The 16,195-nt window shown below is 37.4% G+C and overlaps 1 protein-coding gene across 1 annotated transcript in view; it reads right to left on the bottom strand.

Annotated features, from left to right (window-relative positions):
* Positions 1 to 16,195, bottom strand: part of PDHX (pyruvate dehydrogenase complex component X) — a 67,982-nt gene that overhangs the window by 35,622 nt on the left and 16,165 nt on the right. Inside the window, exons 2-3 of the mRNA XM_027578545.2 lie at positions 14,294 to 14,374; positions 1,880 to 1,980 (exon numbers count right to left, since the gene is read on the bottom strand). Coding sequence (XP_027434346.1) covers positions 1,880 to 1,980; positions 14,294 to 14,374 — 182 coding nt within the window. The remainder of the gene's footprint in view (positions 1 to 1,879; positions 1,981 to 14,293; positions 14,375 to 16,195) is intronic.

Below are 16,195 nucleotides of genomic sequence, written 5' to 3'. Positions count from 1 at the left end.
TCCAACTCCTTGATTCTGAAAGTAAAGATCTCGTGTAAGTATTCTTATTAAAATCAGTTTATTATGTGTGCTCATATGAGAATTATTCCACAACGAAAGACAAAGGTGCGGCCTGCATGGGAGTGAGAGGGCTGGGAGTGGGGAGGGGTGAAAGACTCAAACAGCCCAGTGATATCACCTAATATCACCCTGATTTTTTTTCCTCCATAAAACTGTTACATTGTGACATGAATAGACTCCCATTCCTATTATTCAAAACGCATGTGGAATAATAATAAAGCCATAAAGCCCTAAAATACACATACAATCTTTTCTTTGGCAAGGAATTAACCATTTGTGCTGCTAAAGCCCTTATTAATCATATCTCCCCCTCAGCCCCCTACCTTTTCAGAGCATTAGGGACCAGATGAATAGGCACTACTGACCTATAACGCTGTTAGCAATTTGAAATGCATTACGAAGCAGCTAAGTGGGAAAAGCTATCAATTCTGGAAGACTTTCATAGTCAAACAATCCAGAGCTAGGGCCAAGAACACAGCTTGCCAAAAGCATACACAATCAAATGTAGCTGGGTTTATTACATATAGTAATTTAATCTTTTCCTTTTTCTTTTTTTTTTAAAGATTTTATTTATTTGAGAGAGAGACAATGAGAGATAGCACGAGAGGGAAGAGGGTCAGAGGGAGAAGCAGACTCCCTGCCGAGCAGGGAGCCCAATGGTGGGACTCGATGCTGGGACTCCAGGATCATGACCTGAGCCGAAGGCAGTCGCTTAATCAACTGAGCCACCCAGGCGCCCCATCTTTTCCTTTTTCAAAATGCTGCATAAATTAGTTGAAGAAACTATTTTTGATATGAATAATTACATTTTCCTTGTTATGAAGGTATAGAAATTTTAGCTTTCCATTCATATTTCCTCCAAGAAGTATTTTCAACATGGTGTTTTAACATGGCTATTAATAATGCAGATGACAAGTAAAGGAATTTTGATAATTAGAATGTAAAAAGCAACATATGAATGATGAAAAAAGGGAAAAGGATTTTTTAGGAAGAAACACGAGTGAAAAACTGTGTATAGATCTACATCTAATTAGATTATAACATTCCAAAGTGTGGCCTTTGAATAAAATGTAGAAAGAAAGGTGTTGTTATCCATTCCCAAAACAGAGGTGAGCTGGCATCTCAGAATTAAAAACACTATCAAGAATGGACTCAAAAGACATGCAGTGTCTCTGTACAAATCAAACTATAGAGGCATGAATGGATACTTACTGTTCAGTTGCAAACAACCAATACAAATTAGATAAACATATAGATTGACATAGGGGCTAATGGTCACCAAGAGCTGAGTAATTGTAATAATAATTAGAGTAGCAGTATTTATTGATGCTTGGTGGGTGACAAGCTTTATAATGAGTATATATGTATTATCTCAATCTCTACTACTGCTCCATGGTGTAGATATTATTATCTCTACTTTATTATGAAGAAAAAGGCACATAGAGGTTAAACAATTTGCCAATCGCAGGGCGCCTGAGTGCCTCAGTGGGTTAAGCGTCTGACTCTTGGTTTTGGCTCTGGTCATGATCTCAGGTTCGTAAGATCTAGCTCCAGGTTGGGTTCCATGCTCAGCATGGAGTCTGCTTGAGATTCTCTCTTTCTCCCTCTGTCCCTCCCCCTGCTCATGCTTTCTCTTTCTCTCTCTCTCAAATAGAATCTTTAAAAATAAATACAATAAAAATAATAAAAATATATTATGCAGATACAGATAACATAACACTATAAATACAGCAGTAAAAATAAAAGGTGACTTTAATTCAAAGAACTTCACATTTAAGAGATCTTCATCCCGTTAAAGACAATCAAAATAAACACTTACCACTATTTTGGCCAAGATGCCATCATCACTTGCATCTAAGGTAACCACAGCTTTATCAGTCTCTATTTCACATAAGGCATCTCCAGCACTCACAGCTTCACCTACAAAACAAGACTGGGTTTGTTTTTTTTTTTTAAAATATAAATCTTAGTATGTGGGTTTGAGTGTGTGTTAAGTGCATAAAACATGAATAATGAATACCAAAATATTCAGTATCTAGCTCTGGGCTGTGGAATTACAAGTAATTTTCATTGTGTATGTGAGTGTGTGTTTGCATGTATGTATATAGGTATGGTTTGTTGTATTTTTCAAAAGCTCTATAATGGACATAAACTACATTTGTTATAATAAAAACAACAATTACAAAAGATTATTGAACAGATATAATGAAACCACATTTTAGAAACAATAGCAATGAATGCATAGTCTCTTCCAAACAAACCAATTCCAGATCTACTCCTTTCTTTTTAATATGTTTTGACTATATTCCATGAGGACAAAAGTTTTACAATTAATAGCACTTCTGGGTTAACACTGCAGCAAAAATTCAGAAACCCTGTTGGCACTGCAGAGCATAAATAAATAAAGCATATTAAACAAAGAGAGAATGTCAAAGACACAACTGAGGTCAAATAAACATTTCTGTGCAATAGAAACAATATGGAAACTCAAAAATGTTGAGCAAGACCTGACTTGTTGTTTCTGGATCTAGAAACAGGTGGGGGGCGTAAGCAGGGAGAATGCAGTGGTTTCCTTTGGAATAAAGAGAACTAAAAGTGATTTGCTGCAGACAGGGATGCAAATCAGAATCTCCCCTTAAAGTTAGGGCTGGGTCAGTGACTCTATTCCTAACAGAAGGCCAATAAAGGGGGCAATCAAGACCTGTTGACTAGAACTATAGCTTTAACCAGAACTGTAGGTCTAGGAAGGTAGGGAACAAAAACACTACCTCAGTACCAGGATCTGAGCCAAGCCACCCTCTGGCTCCATTACTCCATCTACTGATATCTGCAATACCAATAGCAAAATCCCTAGACTGGGGGTGGGGAAAGGGAAAGTGGAGGGCAGGTGGGAAGACACTGAAACACAAACAAAAAGCCTTTTTAAAATAAATAAATAAATAATAAAACAAAGTTCCAAAACATTTGAAGAAATTTAATGCTAAGAAAGAAAACCACAAAACCAATAATGGAAACAAATTTATTTCAGATGAATTTCATTTAGTGCTACCTGCCAGAGATTTTTAAATAAGTATTTTGAGGATGTTCAGAAACATAAATGAAGGTAAAAGATCCATCACAATAACAAGAGATAAAAAACAATGTACAGAAATGAAACAAAAGGACATCACATAGGAAGGAAAAACCTAATGAGAAATCTTGGAAATGAAAAATAGTCATTGAAATAAAAAGAAACAATCATTGGGATGTATTCTAGACTAGACATAGTAAAGTGAATTATAAAGGCAGCATTAAGGAACTACCTGGAACTTACTACAGGCAGAGAAAAAAGATGAAAAATAGAAGAAAGCAGTAAGAGACACAGATTGAGGCTGCAATGTTTGTCTAATAGATTTTCCAAGGGAAGACTGGAGGGAATAGTTGAAAAGCAATACATGAAAAGATAAATGCTGAGAATTTTCTACAGTGGAAAAGAAATACATAGCCTCAACATGAAAGAGCTCTGAATGAGTTTAGATAATTGTAACCTATGGTGTATTGACTAGGAGGGGGCACTGGGAGCCCTATAGCTTGCTGGGAGTATGAATTATGAATCTTGACTAGGTGGGTGGTAACCTGGTTATATGTGTATGTAAAAATTAATTGAGCTTACATTTTCAATTTATACTTCACTAAAAAAAAAATAAGCAGAAAAAAAAAGTATTAAGACTGTATGAATTCACATTAGATACACTGTAATGAAATTCCACACAATAAAAACAATCTTAAAACCTATCAGAGGAAAATAAACCAGATTACATCAATGGAATGACAGAAAGCATACTTCTCAGAAGCTGTAGTAAAGGTCAGAAGACAATGGAGTACTATCTTCAAAAAGCTGAGGAAAAGTAACTGTCTAGAATTTTATACACAACCAAACCATCATTCTAGAATAAAGGAAAGGTGGGGCGCCTGGGTGGCTCAGTTAGTTAGGTGTCTGACTCTTGATTTTGGCTCAGGTAATGATCTCAGGGTTGTGGGCTGTGAAATGGAGTCCCATGTCGGGCTCTGCTCTGGGTGTGGAGTCTGCTTAATATATTCTCTCTCTCTCTCTCTTCCTCTGCCCTTACCCACCTTCCCTTTCATAAAAAAAAAAAAAAAAAAGATTCTTTAGACATAAAAGGCTAAGAAAATTTACCAGCTATTGAAGAGCTATTAAAAAATGCAGTTCATCAAGAAGAAAAATGGACATAGGAGGGGACCCATGGACTACATGAAACAAGTTACTACAGAAACTGATAAAAAAAAAAAAAAAAAAGAAACTGATAGAATGGTAACTGTGAATCATTTAAAAGCTAATTTCTGAGGGTTTAAAAAATGTAAAACTCAAACTCTAAAAAAAAGTAAGCTGGATAAGGAAATGTTTAGTTGATAGTTAAAGCATGCAAAGAACGTTGATATAAATAGGCAGGAAAAAATGCTAAATAACTCTAGATTTTACTGGCAAAATTTAATTAAATATGTATCCAAAATACTTAATGATGTACACCCCCCCAAAAACAGAAATATAATCTACAGCATTCTGCAAAGCAGAGGAAACATTAAGTAAAAACTGTCACCCACCTGAAGACACATGAAAAGAAAAAAATAAAAAACATACCGAAATTGTAGAAATAAGTCCAAATGTATCAGTAATTATAATAAATGAATTAAAATAACCTACTAAAAGCAGCAGAAATTATCAAAATGATTATAAAAAAATAAAATCTGGACAAACGTGGCTTACAAATGACAGACCTAAAACAAAACCAGAATAAAAATACAGGTATAGAAAAGCATGTAACATACAAATGCACTCCCTCACAGAAATACCAAAAATAGCTGGTACTGCGGTTTTCATAGGCACACTCAATAAAAGAACATGAAGGAAAATCTAAAACACTAAGATAAATATGCTCTGGAAGTTTACTGTACAGAAACTACTTCCTTGTATACCAAGATGGTCACATAGATGGTTATTATTATCTTTGGTTAAAACAGTTTGGAACCGTCAATATAAACTATTTTAATGAAATCAACATTATCTGTTAGATGATATTTACGAAACACCTAAAAGGTGATTGTTGGCCTAACCCTGAAGAGATTTTTCTATTCAACAAATATTTATTAAAAATGCTTTAAGGTACTGAGGATATGGGGGGGTTGGGCAGGGAAGTTAAGATTCTAACTTCAAGAAGCTTGGTTTCTACCTAGTGACAATTAACTGGAAATTATGGTGGGATCGGGTAAAATTAGGATGCCATAGGAACATTCAGGAGGGATATCTAATTTAGTTTTTGCAAGGTGAAAGGCTTCCTAAAAAGAATATATATATTTACATAATTACGTATATTATATATATACTATTTATACATATATATAATCTGAGCCTGAAAAGAGGAGAAGACAATCAAGAAGCAGTGATCCAAGCAGAAGGCACAACATACCCAAAGCCCAGGAGGCAAAAGAGAACAGGAAACTTTGGAGGAGCTGGGTAATAGTACCTGAGAGAAGCAATGAGAGATTAGGCTGGTGAGGTAAGCAGAAATCAGACCAAAAGGAACCTTGTACGTCCCACAGAGAAAGCAGATTATATCATCTTACACACTTCTTTATAATGGCAGATGTTTTCATAGTTAAAATAGAGTGTATTTCAAAAGGAAAAAAAAAATCACATCCTTATGTTTCTGCTGTAACCATGGAAAAAACAATTGAACTAGGCCACCTAGCAATACTTCTAGACACCCAGAAATTCTGCCCATAAGAAAAAAGTAAAATTCACAGAACTGTACCTCTGAAACAAATAATACAATATATGTTAAAAAAAAAAAAAAGAAGAAGAAGATAGCAGGAGGGGAAGAATGAAGGGGGGGAATAGGAGGGGGAGACGAACCATGAGAGACGATGGACTCTGAAAAACAAACTGAGGGTTCTAGAAGGGAGAGGGGTGGGAGGATGGGTTAGCCTGGTGATGGGTATTAAAGAGGGCACGTTCTGCATGGAGCACTGGGTGTTATATGCAAACAATGAATCATGGAACACTACAGCAAAAACTAATGATGTAATGTATGGTGATTAACATAACAATAAAAATTAAGAAAAAAAGACAAAAGTGAAATGATGTTTTATCACTTGTGTCCATCTACCACAAATTCCAAACACCCTTTAAGAACCATAGATCAAAAAAAAAAAAAAAGGCCCCACAAAAAAACAAACCATAGATCAGCCATGGATCAATCTAGATGACTTTGTTCCTATCCCTGAATTCCTACAACAGTTTTAATTAATTTGAAATGAATCACAAATTGCATTCTAAAATGTTATGTAGTTACCGTTATTTGTTTTTTTTTCAATTGGGTTTTCCTCTATTTACCAGACTGTGAGCTTCTTCACAACAGGAATAGGACACATCTTAGGTGTTTTACATTCTACCTCATTACCCTGGACTCCAGCTAGTGCTTCACACATAATGAGTTTGTAATGAAAACGCTTGAGGAAAAAAAAAACTATAGTAATTTCACAAACCCTCATGTCATCATAAGGTTTACATCAAACTATCATTTATATCTTGTTTGGTTCTAACATTTGATTTGTAGCATGCTTCTAACAGTTAATATCTCAGGCAGCCTATTTCCTTTTTATGATGTTTTAATTATAGGTACACCTACTCACATAACACAGACATTGATATTTGCTATATGAGGATGCCAAGAGAGAGAACGGAAAGAAACATAGAGAAGGATCAATCCATTACGCAGTGAAATTTCCCCAGAAACCATAGCAAAGTTTAAAACATCGCATTATTATATAAGGGCACATTACCCCTAATTTTATGAAACTAAGGTACTAGCTATCAATAATCAAACCTAATGTAAATACCAAAAGAAAATTTTGAGACTAATAAGAAGCCATGATGATTCTAAATATCCTCAGTTTTGGCTTTAACAAGTTAGTGCTATAATTGAGAAAAGCTGTGAAGCAGAGTATTAGAACTCAGACACAGGTTTGATTCCAAGCTCTGACACAAGTAATCTTGACCAAATTACTTAGGTTTTGAATGCATAGGTGTTATAAAAAAAAAAAGATCATGCAACTGGAAATGTTAGGTTAACTCTTCATATACATCTTCAAACACTTCACAACATCTTTAGATAAAAACATCAGGTATGTTATTGAGAACCATTAAGAACTAGGACTCATTCTCACTCCCTATCCCATACTCTCATTTCAAACAGATCATTCAACAATTAGTATACATTAGTATATAAGGCATCATACTAAGCACTACAATGAGAAGAGTTTGTAGTCCAAAGGAGAAGGCTGAAAATGAAAAGCCAGGATAGAGCATCATGGATGGCGTGAGGTGACAGACCCTCAGCTGCCCGTGTTGCAGGAGGTGGCAGCTTTGCAGTGTCCCTGCCCCATCTCCTCGTGGTGCACGTCAGCAGCCGAGGTGGAGCGGGCCCGGAGCGAGAGTGCGGGCCCCAGGAGGGGCCAGAGCAGAGGCCCGCCCGGGGGCCGCTCCCCAGCACCGAAGCCAGCATCATCGTTGGTTCCTTTGTCCAGATGGGCGGCTGTCAGAGCTGAGGCCTGGAGTTACAGAGGCTTCCCTTTCTCTTTTTAAATTCTGGGTATGAAGTATAGTCTTGATCAAACACAATGGTCACGTTTATGAAGTAAATACATCCTGTGACTTTAACAAAATAATTTTGTCCTGCCAAAAATTAAGAATAAAAGTCTTTATATAGAAGGTGTATACAGTGGTAGTGGTGGGGGAGAGCTAGCTTTTATCTGTAAGGCCAAGAATATTAAAGAAAAAAACCTCTTCTTAGTGCTAAGTTGAAGCATAATGACAGCTATGATTTGAGAAAAATAATTCAATTGTTTACACAACAAATACTAGTTAAGTACATAAATGACATTGTCCAAGGCAGTATGGTAAAAAAAATAATAAAATCAGACAGACCTGCTTCAAGAAGTTCTTAACATAACTGAAGAGTACAAACAAGCAGGCCATGGCCTTCCCACCCAATCAGGGCTTACAGCAGTGTGGGAAGACAGAGGAGGGGCCCCTAGTCAGTGTTTGTCAACCCTTTTCACTTCATTACACAAATAAAAAAGATTATTTGCATGACCAAAGACCCCCAGTAACTGTGCTCCTTGGCCATCTGAGGTCTGCCCTGAGAGCTAAAGGCAGGAGTAGCAGTTTGAGAAGGAAATGGCTGGGCCAAGTTAACCTCCCTTACATCCTTCTGACCCCTTACATTTTATTATGTTGCCTTTCAAGTGTTCAACACACATGTGGCTCGGGGTCACCCACTATATGGGGCAGGGCAGACACAGAACATTTCCATCACCACAGAAAGTTCTATTAAATAAAATGGCAATCAGTAATTGCACCCACCAATTCTAAAATCCTAACATGATAAGAAATATGAACAATAAATGTAAAAAAGCACAGATGGAGTGCTGTTCAGCAACGAAAGGAAGGCATTACTGATAACAGGCTACAACATGGATGAACCTCAACATCATGCTAAATGGTAGAAGCCAGTCACAAAAGACAACACATTATAGGATTCTACTATATGAAATGCCCAGGAAAGGCAAAATTTTAGAGCCAGAAAGCAGATCACACTAGGGATGGGAGAAAGAAGTGACTACAGTCAGGCACCCGGGATCTTCTAGGTGACACAAATGTTCTGAAACTGGATTTTGGTGATGTCGCACAACTCCTTCTACTTAACTAAAAATCATGGAATTGTGCACTTAAAATCAGCAAAATCTATGTTATGTAAACTGTACCTCAATAAAACTGCTAAAACAGTAATGGACTGAAAAAAATGGTGAAGCTATTTATGAAATGCGTGTTTCAAAAGTTTTCCATTTTAGCACCACAAACATGGATATAAATCCCCAGAAATAACAACAGACATCGGGAGCTCTTCTTCAGTAGAATCCAGAGACCCATGTGACTCCACAATAGCATCTCATGATAACACTTCCAACAGTGATGAACTCCTTCTGAACAGGTTTACCTCAGAACTATATAATCCACATTAATAAGATCTGGTCTAAAGACTTGTACAAAAGCTATTTGAGATAGTCGCAGCTCCCAGTCACATGACAGAAGGAACGTCCACATAAAATGGCAGTCTCTGGAGGAGAACATCAAGAGCTGCAGCAGCAAACATCACTGATGAAGTTCCAGACACTGAGACTAAGTAAGTACTTTGCGGGACTACCTCAACCAACTTCTCTTCCAGTATTTCATGGTATGCTCTAAAATATCTCAGAGAGAAAACAATGTTTTTCATACCCTCAAATATTCTCTCACAAAAGGGGGGAAACAAGAATATTTTCTTCCTTTTGTTATTTTAAGATTTAATTTCAATTGATGAAAAAATAAGCTATATCTATATCCATGTTCATTAAACTGAAAATATCTGAAGCACATTTTTCTCTCCAAATAATAAACTTGTAAAAAAGATGTGGAATTACAGTTCAGCTCACCTTTCAAGAGATTCTGACATTGTACATGTTACCTATCACTTTTGAAGTGTCTTCTTCACCAATTTTATAATGCATACTCCTTACTTAACCCCAGACTGAAATTAAGTATTGTACTATTCATTATAAAACTGCTTTGTTAACAATCATTAGATCAACAAAGATGGGAAAAAATGTATATATTATTGCATATTTCCGAGACTCCAACAAAACAAAATTAAATTGAGTTATCATAGAATTCTAAAGCCAGGAATATACCTTAGATTTTAACTAGTTCAACTCACCCTCAGATATTTCATGGCAGAGTGGGAACCCCAAAAGACAAACTGTGTTTTCCAGGCCAGAGTTCCTTTCACTGCACCTTTATCACCTTTGCTTAAAGCACGCCCCACCAACACCTCCCAAAGCATTAGTAATAACAGTTGTGAATTAGAGTCTCCGATTTTCAAGAAATCGTTAAAAGTTTGTAAGACCTAACTGCTATCCATTAAAGGTTATCAGATCATTAGCCTTAAAAATAAACTAAATTTATAATTAGATATAACACTGTTCTTTTTTATGAACAAAAATTCAATCCATTTAACATTTGAAGGTCTAAACTCATTGTTTCAAATAACAATGACCATGCATTAAAAAGATCTCAAGATCAATTTTTTTTAAAACACAGTTTTAAAAAAGCTGCAGGAGACAACTGGACAAAATGGTATACATAAAGTTTGATGCAAGAATTGAAATGTTTTTAATATAGAATGATTGAACCAAGTTATCATAAATGTATCAAGCCCCAGACATACTTAGACGCATAGTCACATGCATACTGTACACAAATGTTAACGAAAAGAAGTTGTGCTCAAAAGATCACAATGAAATCATGAACACAATGAACTTAAAGAAAGAAGATGGTGAACTACTGAGGACCAAAGATTAAGATTACTCTCAATTATTTATAATATATTAGTAAAGGAACATTTCTCTTCAGTTGGCAGAACACAATTTTAAGAGGAACCTTCAGGGAAGCATGCTCCAGGGGCTTACAGCATATCCTGGCTTGTCCTATGTGAAAATAGCACATTGTCATGAAAAGGAAAAAAGAACAGAATGATGAGACCATATGTCTCCTGGCTCTCCATCATACTCTGCCTATTCTAATGGATGTGAGTAAGTTATCAGGTTGCCAGTGAGCTAGAAGTCTGAAAGATAAATGAGGTCCAAAGAATCCTTATCTACTTGCCTCAAAATGTGAAAAAATTTAATCTTTTTATAATAACCCTAAAAGGCTGTTCTGTGTCTGAATCATTAAGTAATGACACCAACACTCTGTCATATTGAATGTGGAAATAGCCAGAGCTCTGTAATTCATCAGGAAAAAGAAACCTAAAAATAGATTCCAATTGATTACATTATTTATAAAAGTGAAACTTTCTTAGATACTGGTAATTATTTTAAAAGACAGCAGTCATACAGAGCCAATTGCTCAGAGTGCTTCCTAATGAAGCGCTGGCTCTTTCATTTATGTGATCTATGTCCTCCTCAAATTCTAGAAAATTCTCTGCCACTTTTGCCTTGAATATTACCTTTTTCTCATTCTCTCTTTTTTCTCCTCCTAGAATTCCTGCTGTTGGATTACTGGATGATTTTCATATTATTCCCCATGTCTCAACTTCTTGTTCATATTTTCTACTGCTTTCTCTCTCTCGGGCTGCATGCAAACTAATTTTCTCAGGTTGAACTTCTGTTCACTAATTCTTTGCTCAGTTACACTTTAAAACAACCTTGAGTTTTTCGTTTTCTAATTTTAGAAATAATATATTTCATTCTTAGAAGTTCCGTTTGTACTTTTCACATCTGCCTAGACTTTCTGGAGAGTGACTCTTTTCAGATTTTCAATTCCTTCTCTTACATGTTTAGTCATTTCAAACAGACAGTTTTATGTATCTAGTAATTCCAATTAACTGAAGTTCTTATAGGTCTAGACCTGCTGCTAGTTATGCCTCATAACCTTTGCTCCTAAAAGACTATGTCCATGTTTGTTATTAAATTTGAGACTGTGAACTCTTCATAAGTGGGACTTTATCTGGGAATCTTATATGGCTTGGACTAGAGGCTGAGTTTTTCCAGAATAATGGCTTCTGCCAGGTAAGCCAGGAAGATTATCAGCCCAGAACCACTTTACCTCTGCTTGTGGGTTCCCAGAAAATTCAAGTACTATAGATGTGAACCTCAAAGCCTCATGAGGACAGGACTATGAAAGCAAATTTTCAAGGGAGTAGGCATTCTTATTCCGTAGAGATCTCAAGTCAAATAAATGAATTTGCCTGTTATCATATAGCATTAAATTCCATCCATATACTGATGACTCTCAAATTTCTATCTCCGAGTCAGACTTCACTCATGAACTTCAAATCCTACAACCAATCGCCTATTCAACACCTTGGCTTCAATGTCTAATAGGCATCTCAAATTTACCACATCAAAGCCTAAACCTAACTTCTTGATTTCCCCTCCCCCCTGCTCCCCTCCTCCTCCCCTCAAAAACACCTGTTCCCAATCTCATTTATTCTTCTTCCAGCTCAGGCCCCCGTGTGGCACATGGCTCCAACTCCTTCTCACCACTGTAGATGCTGCTAGCATCTGATGATTCCCCTTTCTTGTATTTACGCACTACCTACCACTAAGAAATTCGCTTTATAATTTTCTATCCAGTAGTGAGCAGAAGCCTTATCCCACTGCTTAGATGGTCATAGTGACCAAAAGTCCTCAGGGTTGACTTTTCATGTGAGTGGGCAAAGGGGGCTACTTAAATGACTTATTACAGTTTGCTCTTGACACCAGATTGCTGTCAGGGCCTGCTCCATTCAGTGTAATGCTACTAACAAGGATCAAGAAAGCACACAGAAACCACTTCCTATAAAGTAAGCATGAGTGTGGATACATCTTGGTTTCAGGATAAAGACCCCTACAGACTGACAAACTAATGACTGGTATTCAAGATCCTTCCTATAACCTATCTGACCTCACACACACTATGCCCTTAATGCAGCCCAAACTACCTACAATTGCCAAAATATATGTCATGACATCTCACTTCCAGGATTTTACTGGATTGTTTACATTACCCAGGATGCCCTTTCACACTTCTTTTTGTTTTAAACAAAACCCATGTATTCTACAAGGACCAGGTCAAATAGTAGCTCATCTACAAAGCTCTCTTAGATCCCTGTCACATTTCCTGCTTTTGGCTTACTCTTCCCCTGCCAATATATTTACTAACAACCACTTACTGTGCTGCTGGGTGTGTTCCAATTACTATGGTAGTCATAAAAGGGAAAGGACACAGATCAAGACATATTCCCCAGAGAGGAACAGAATTAAGGAATGCTTCCAACCAGATGTGGTAACTAGTCATGGTCATCTGGATAGCCTCACTGTACCACACCTCCTAACCTCCATATTGGTCTAATCCATAGTCCCAAGTTCCTGCTGTGAGGTCCATTTTGTAATCTATCTTGTTGCCTTTCCTAGCACCTCAGACTGCCTCAAAGAACTGAGGGCTTCCCCTAAACTCTCAAGCTCATTTGGCTACGGTTCAGAAGTAAATACCTGTAGCCTTCTTCCCAACCCCCGCATCTGTCATCACGGGCAAAAGTGATGCCATGAATAGCTCTCTCTCCTGGAATCACAGCATAAGTGTCAGACTGAATTCTTGCCCACTGCCTAAACTCTTCAGTGTTATTTTACAAGCACTAGACCGGACCACTCAATACCAGCATTTGCCTGGATGACATCTGTGCCCACTGAGTCACATACAAGTCCTTGCCAGGGCTAGTCTCTGGAATCAGATATGGCATCCCAAGCCATGTCATCCATAAGCTCCCCTCTTTCTGTTTTTAACACCTGGTTCACCATTTTTCAAGCTGAAGCATAATAATGGCTACAGGGAACTCATCTGGTTGGTCCATTTCTCTGTAATCTCTAATAGGGACTGGTGATTCATCCTCTTTCCTCCACAATAATTCAACATGTTGCAGAATGAGTAAAGCACAGGGAAAGACGGCTACATCGAGTGCCGAAAGAAGCTATCCCCAGTCAATACCTGCACGGGGAAGATAACTCTACTGTTGCGGGGTGGGGGGAGAAAGCAGCCACCAGCAATATAAAGTCTCCTTCTCCAGATGCCTCCACATTAATTGTTCCTTTGTCCTTCTGTATTATGGAGGCATAATAATACATTTCACTATCTAGTAGGGCTAGAATCCTTCTCCTCTGCTCTTCTTTTGAGAGTTTTCTCTATTATTCTTATTTGTTCTTGCCAATGAAATTTATAATCAACTTGCTTAGCCTCAGGAAACACACACACACACACACACACACACACACACACACACACAGACAGCATCATCATAAAACCACAAATTAACTTAAGGGGATCAGCAAATTTATGATGTTGACACTAAAAGCTAAGTATAAAAACTAAAACTAACAAAAAAAAAGTCTCAAAATATTTTACCATTCTCTGCTTGTGAAAAGATACAGGCTGAACCCAGAAAACCTTTGCTACATTATACATTACCATGGGAAAGTTTATTTAAACAAACTTAGATTAACTAGCGAAGGATGTGATTTATTTCATGTGCTGTGTAATGCAGCTGATGCGAGGACCCAAAACAATGAAATAACACAAGGCATTAGTAGTGTACTCGCTCACCTTCCTTTTTCAGCCATTTCACAATGTTTCCTTCTTCCATCGTAGGAGACAGTGATGGCATCAGTATCTTAATGGGATCAGCTGAAAATGAAAAAGGAAAGATCAGCCACAAAAAAAAAAAAAAGAAAAAGCACCTCACGAGGCATCAATAAAAAGTTAAAATACGTTAAAATCAAATTCAATTTGGGAAAGAAAATATTCCAAAATCTAAAAGACTCCCAAGCGGTCAAACTAAGTGTCCAGTAAACAATATGAAAACATAAAATTGTCATTTTTTAAAAAATAAAACTCTTTTTGGAATACTTTCAATTCCTTTTTCATAGTTCCCCAGTCATGTGTATTTTCAAGCCAGATGCTTGCAAGATTAAAAAAAAAAAGAAAAACCTGATTTATGTTTCACCTCCTTCTTCACGTTTGTCACTTCAAAAAAATATTTACAAGTAAAATGACCAAAGGAAAAGACAAATAAGAAAAAAAGAGAAAAAAAAAAACTAGGATTCTGATAACCTACAACAAAGTAATCAAGATTAGACTTTAAGAAATTGATTGTATTTTTTATTTCCCTCTACTACTACACTATTCAAGAACCAAAGGTTCTTGCTGGTAGTTGTGAAAGAGAAAGATTCGCCTAGTCAAAGAGGACGAGGCAAATGAAACTGCATGGTTAAATTAATCTCAGATTGTGTTCCATACAACATTTCAACTAGGGATCCAAAAAGGTAGACTCAAACCAGGGTGACCCCTCAGTGAAACACAACTACTTTCTCCTTGGATATCAAAAAAGGCCACACTCTCTATATTTGTCCAGATGTGCTTTGCCAATAGTCGCCCAGTGTCCAGGACCACACTCAAAGAGGACACAGCTGTATATTAAATTCATATAAAGTTTATACTAATAAAGCAGTTAATAGCATATACCAGCTCCTAGCAGTAGCCATAGTAAGAAATTACATTCCCTGAAACCTTCCACAGAACCCATTCTCTCCTCAGATTATTCAACTCTCTGACCCAAAAAAGCAAAACACTATAAAGCACATCTAATATATTTCAAATGTAGAAGAGCACAGGATAGGATTTCTTTTTTTCCATTGACGTTTTAGGGTTAAAAGCAAGGGAAGTGAACACTAATGTTAAAGGAGGTTAAATATTTTCTTTGAGAAACAACTAATTTACTGTGACTTCAAGCAGAGAGTTCCTACAGCTTCATGGTAAAAGAATTCCATCTCCAAAGCATTTGGAGAGAAGCTTCTGTCTTCTCTCCACTTACAGCTTCATGATAAAGGAATTCCATCTCAAAAGCATTTGGAGAGAAGCTTCTGTCTTCTCTCCACCAAGCATACATACCTGCCTCAGCCTCTTCCTCATTCTCTCTTTTAAGAATTGCCTGCCTCTGGGGCGCCTGGGTTGTTAAGTATCTGCCTTCGGCCCAGGTCATGATCCCAGGGTCCAGGGATCTAGTCCTGCATCAGGCTCCTTGCTCAGCGGGAAGCCTGTTTCTTCCTCTGCCTGCTGCTCCCCCTGCTTGTGCTCTCTCTGACAAATAAATAAATAAAATCTCAAAAAAAAAAAAAAAACCCAAAAACTGCCTGCCTCCAGGCGCCTGGGTGGCTCAGTCGGTTAAGTGTCTGCCTTCAGCTCAGGACAAGATCCCAGGGTCCTGGGAAATCCTGGCTCAGCGGGGAGTCCGCTTCTCCCTCTGCCTCTGTCCCTCCTCTGCCTCTACCCCTCCCCCCCCCACTCGTGCGGGCGCCCCCTCCCTCTCTCTCTCTAGCGTGCTCTCTTATTCTCTCTCAAGTAAATAAATAAAATCTTAAAAAAAAAAAAAAGAATTGCCTGCCTTAAGGAACTTGCATTTTCCTTTCAGCTCTTTCTTGTGCCAAGTCCTAAGTGGATCTGCCTTTC

The sequence above is a fragment of the Zalophus californianus genome, chromosome 11 (genome assembly GCF_009762305.2).
Source record: "Zalophus californianus isolate mZalCal1 chromosome 11, mZalCal1.pri.v2, whole genome shotgun sequence".
NCBI classification, from domain to species: Eukaryota; Metazoa; Chordata; class Mammalia; order Carnivora; family Otariidae; genus Zalophus; species Zalophus californianus.
Note: the sequence above shows the minus strand (reverse complement) of the source record. Positions and strands in the feature narration are given on the sequence as shown.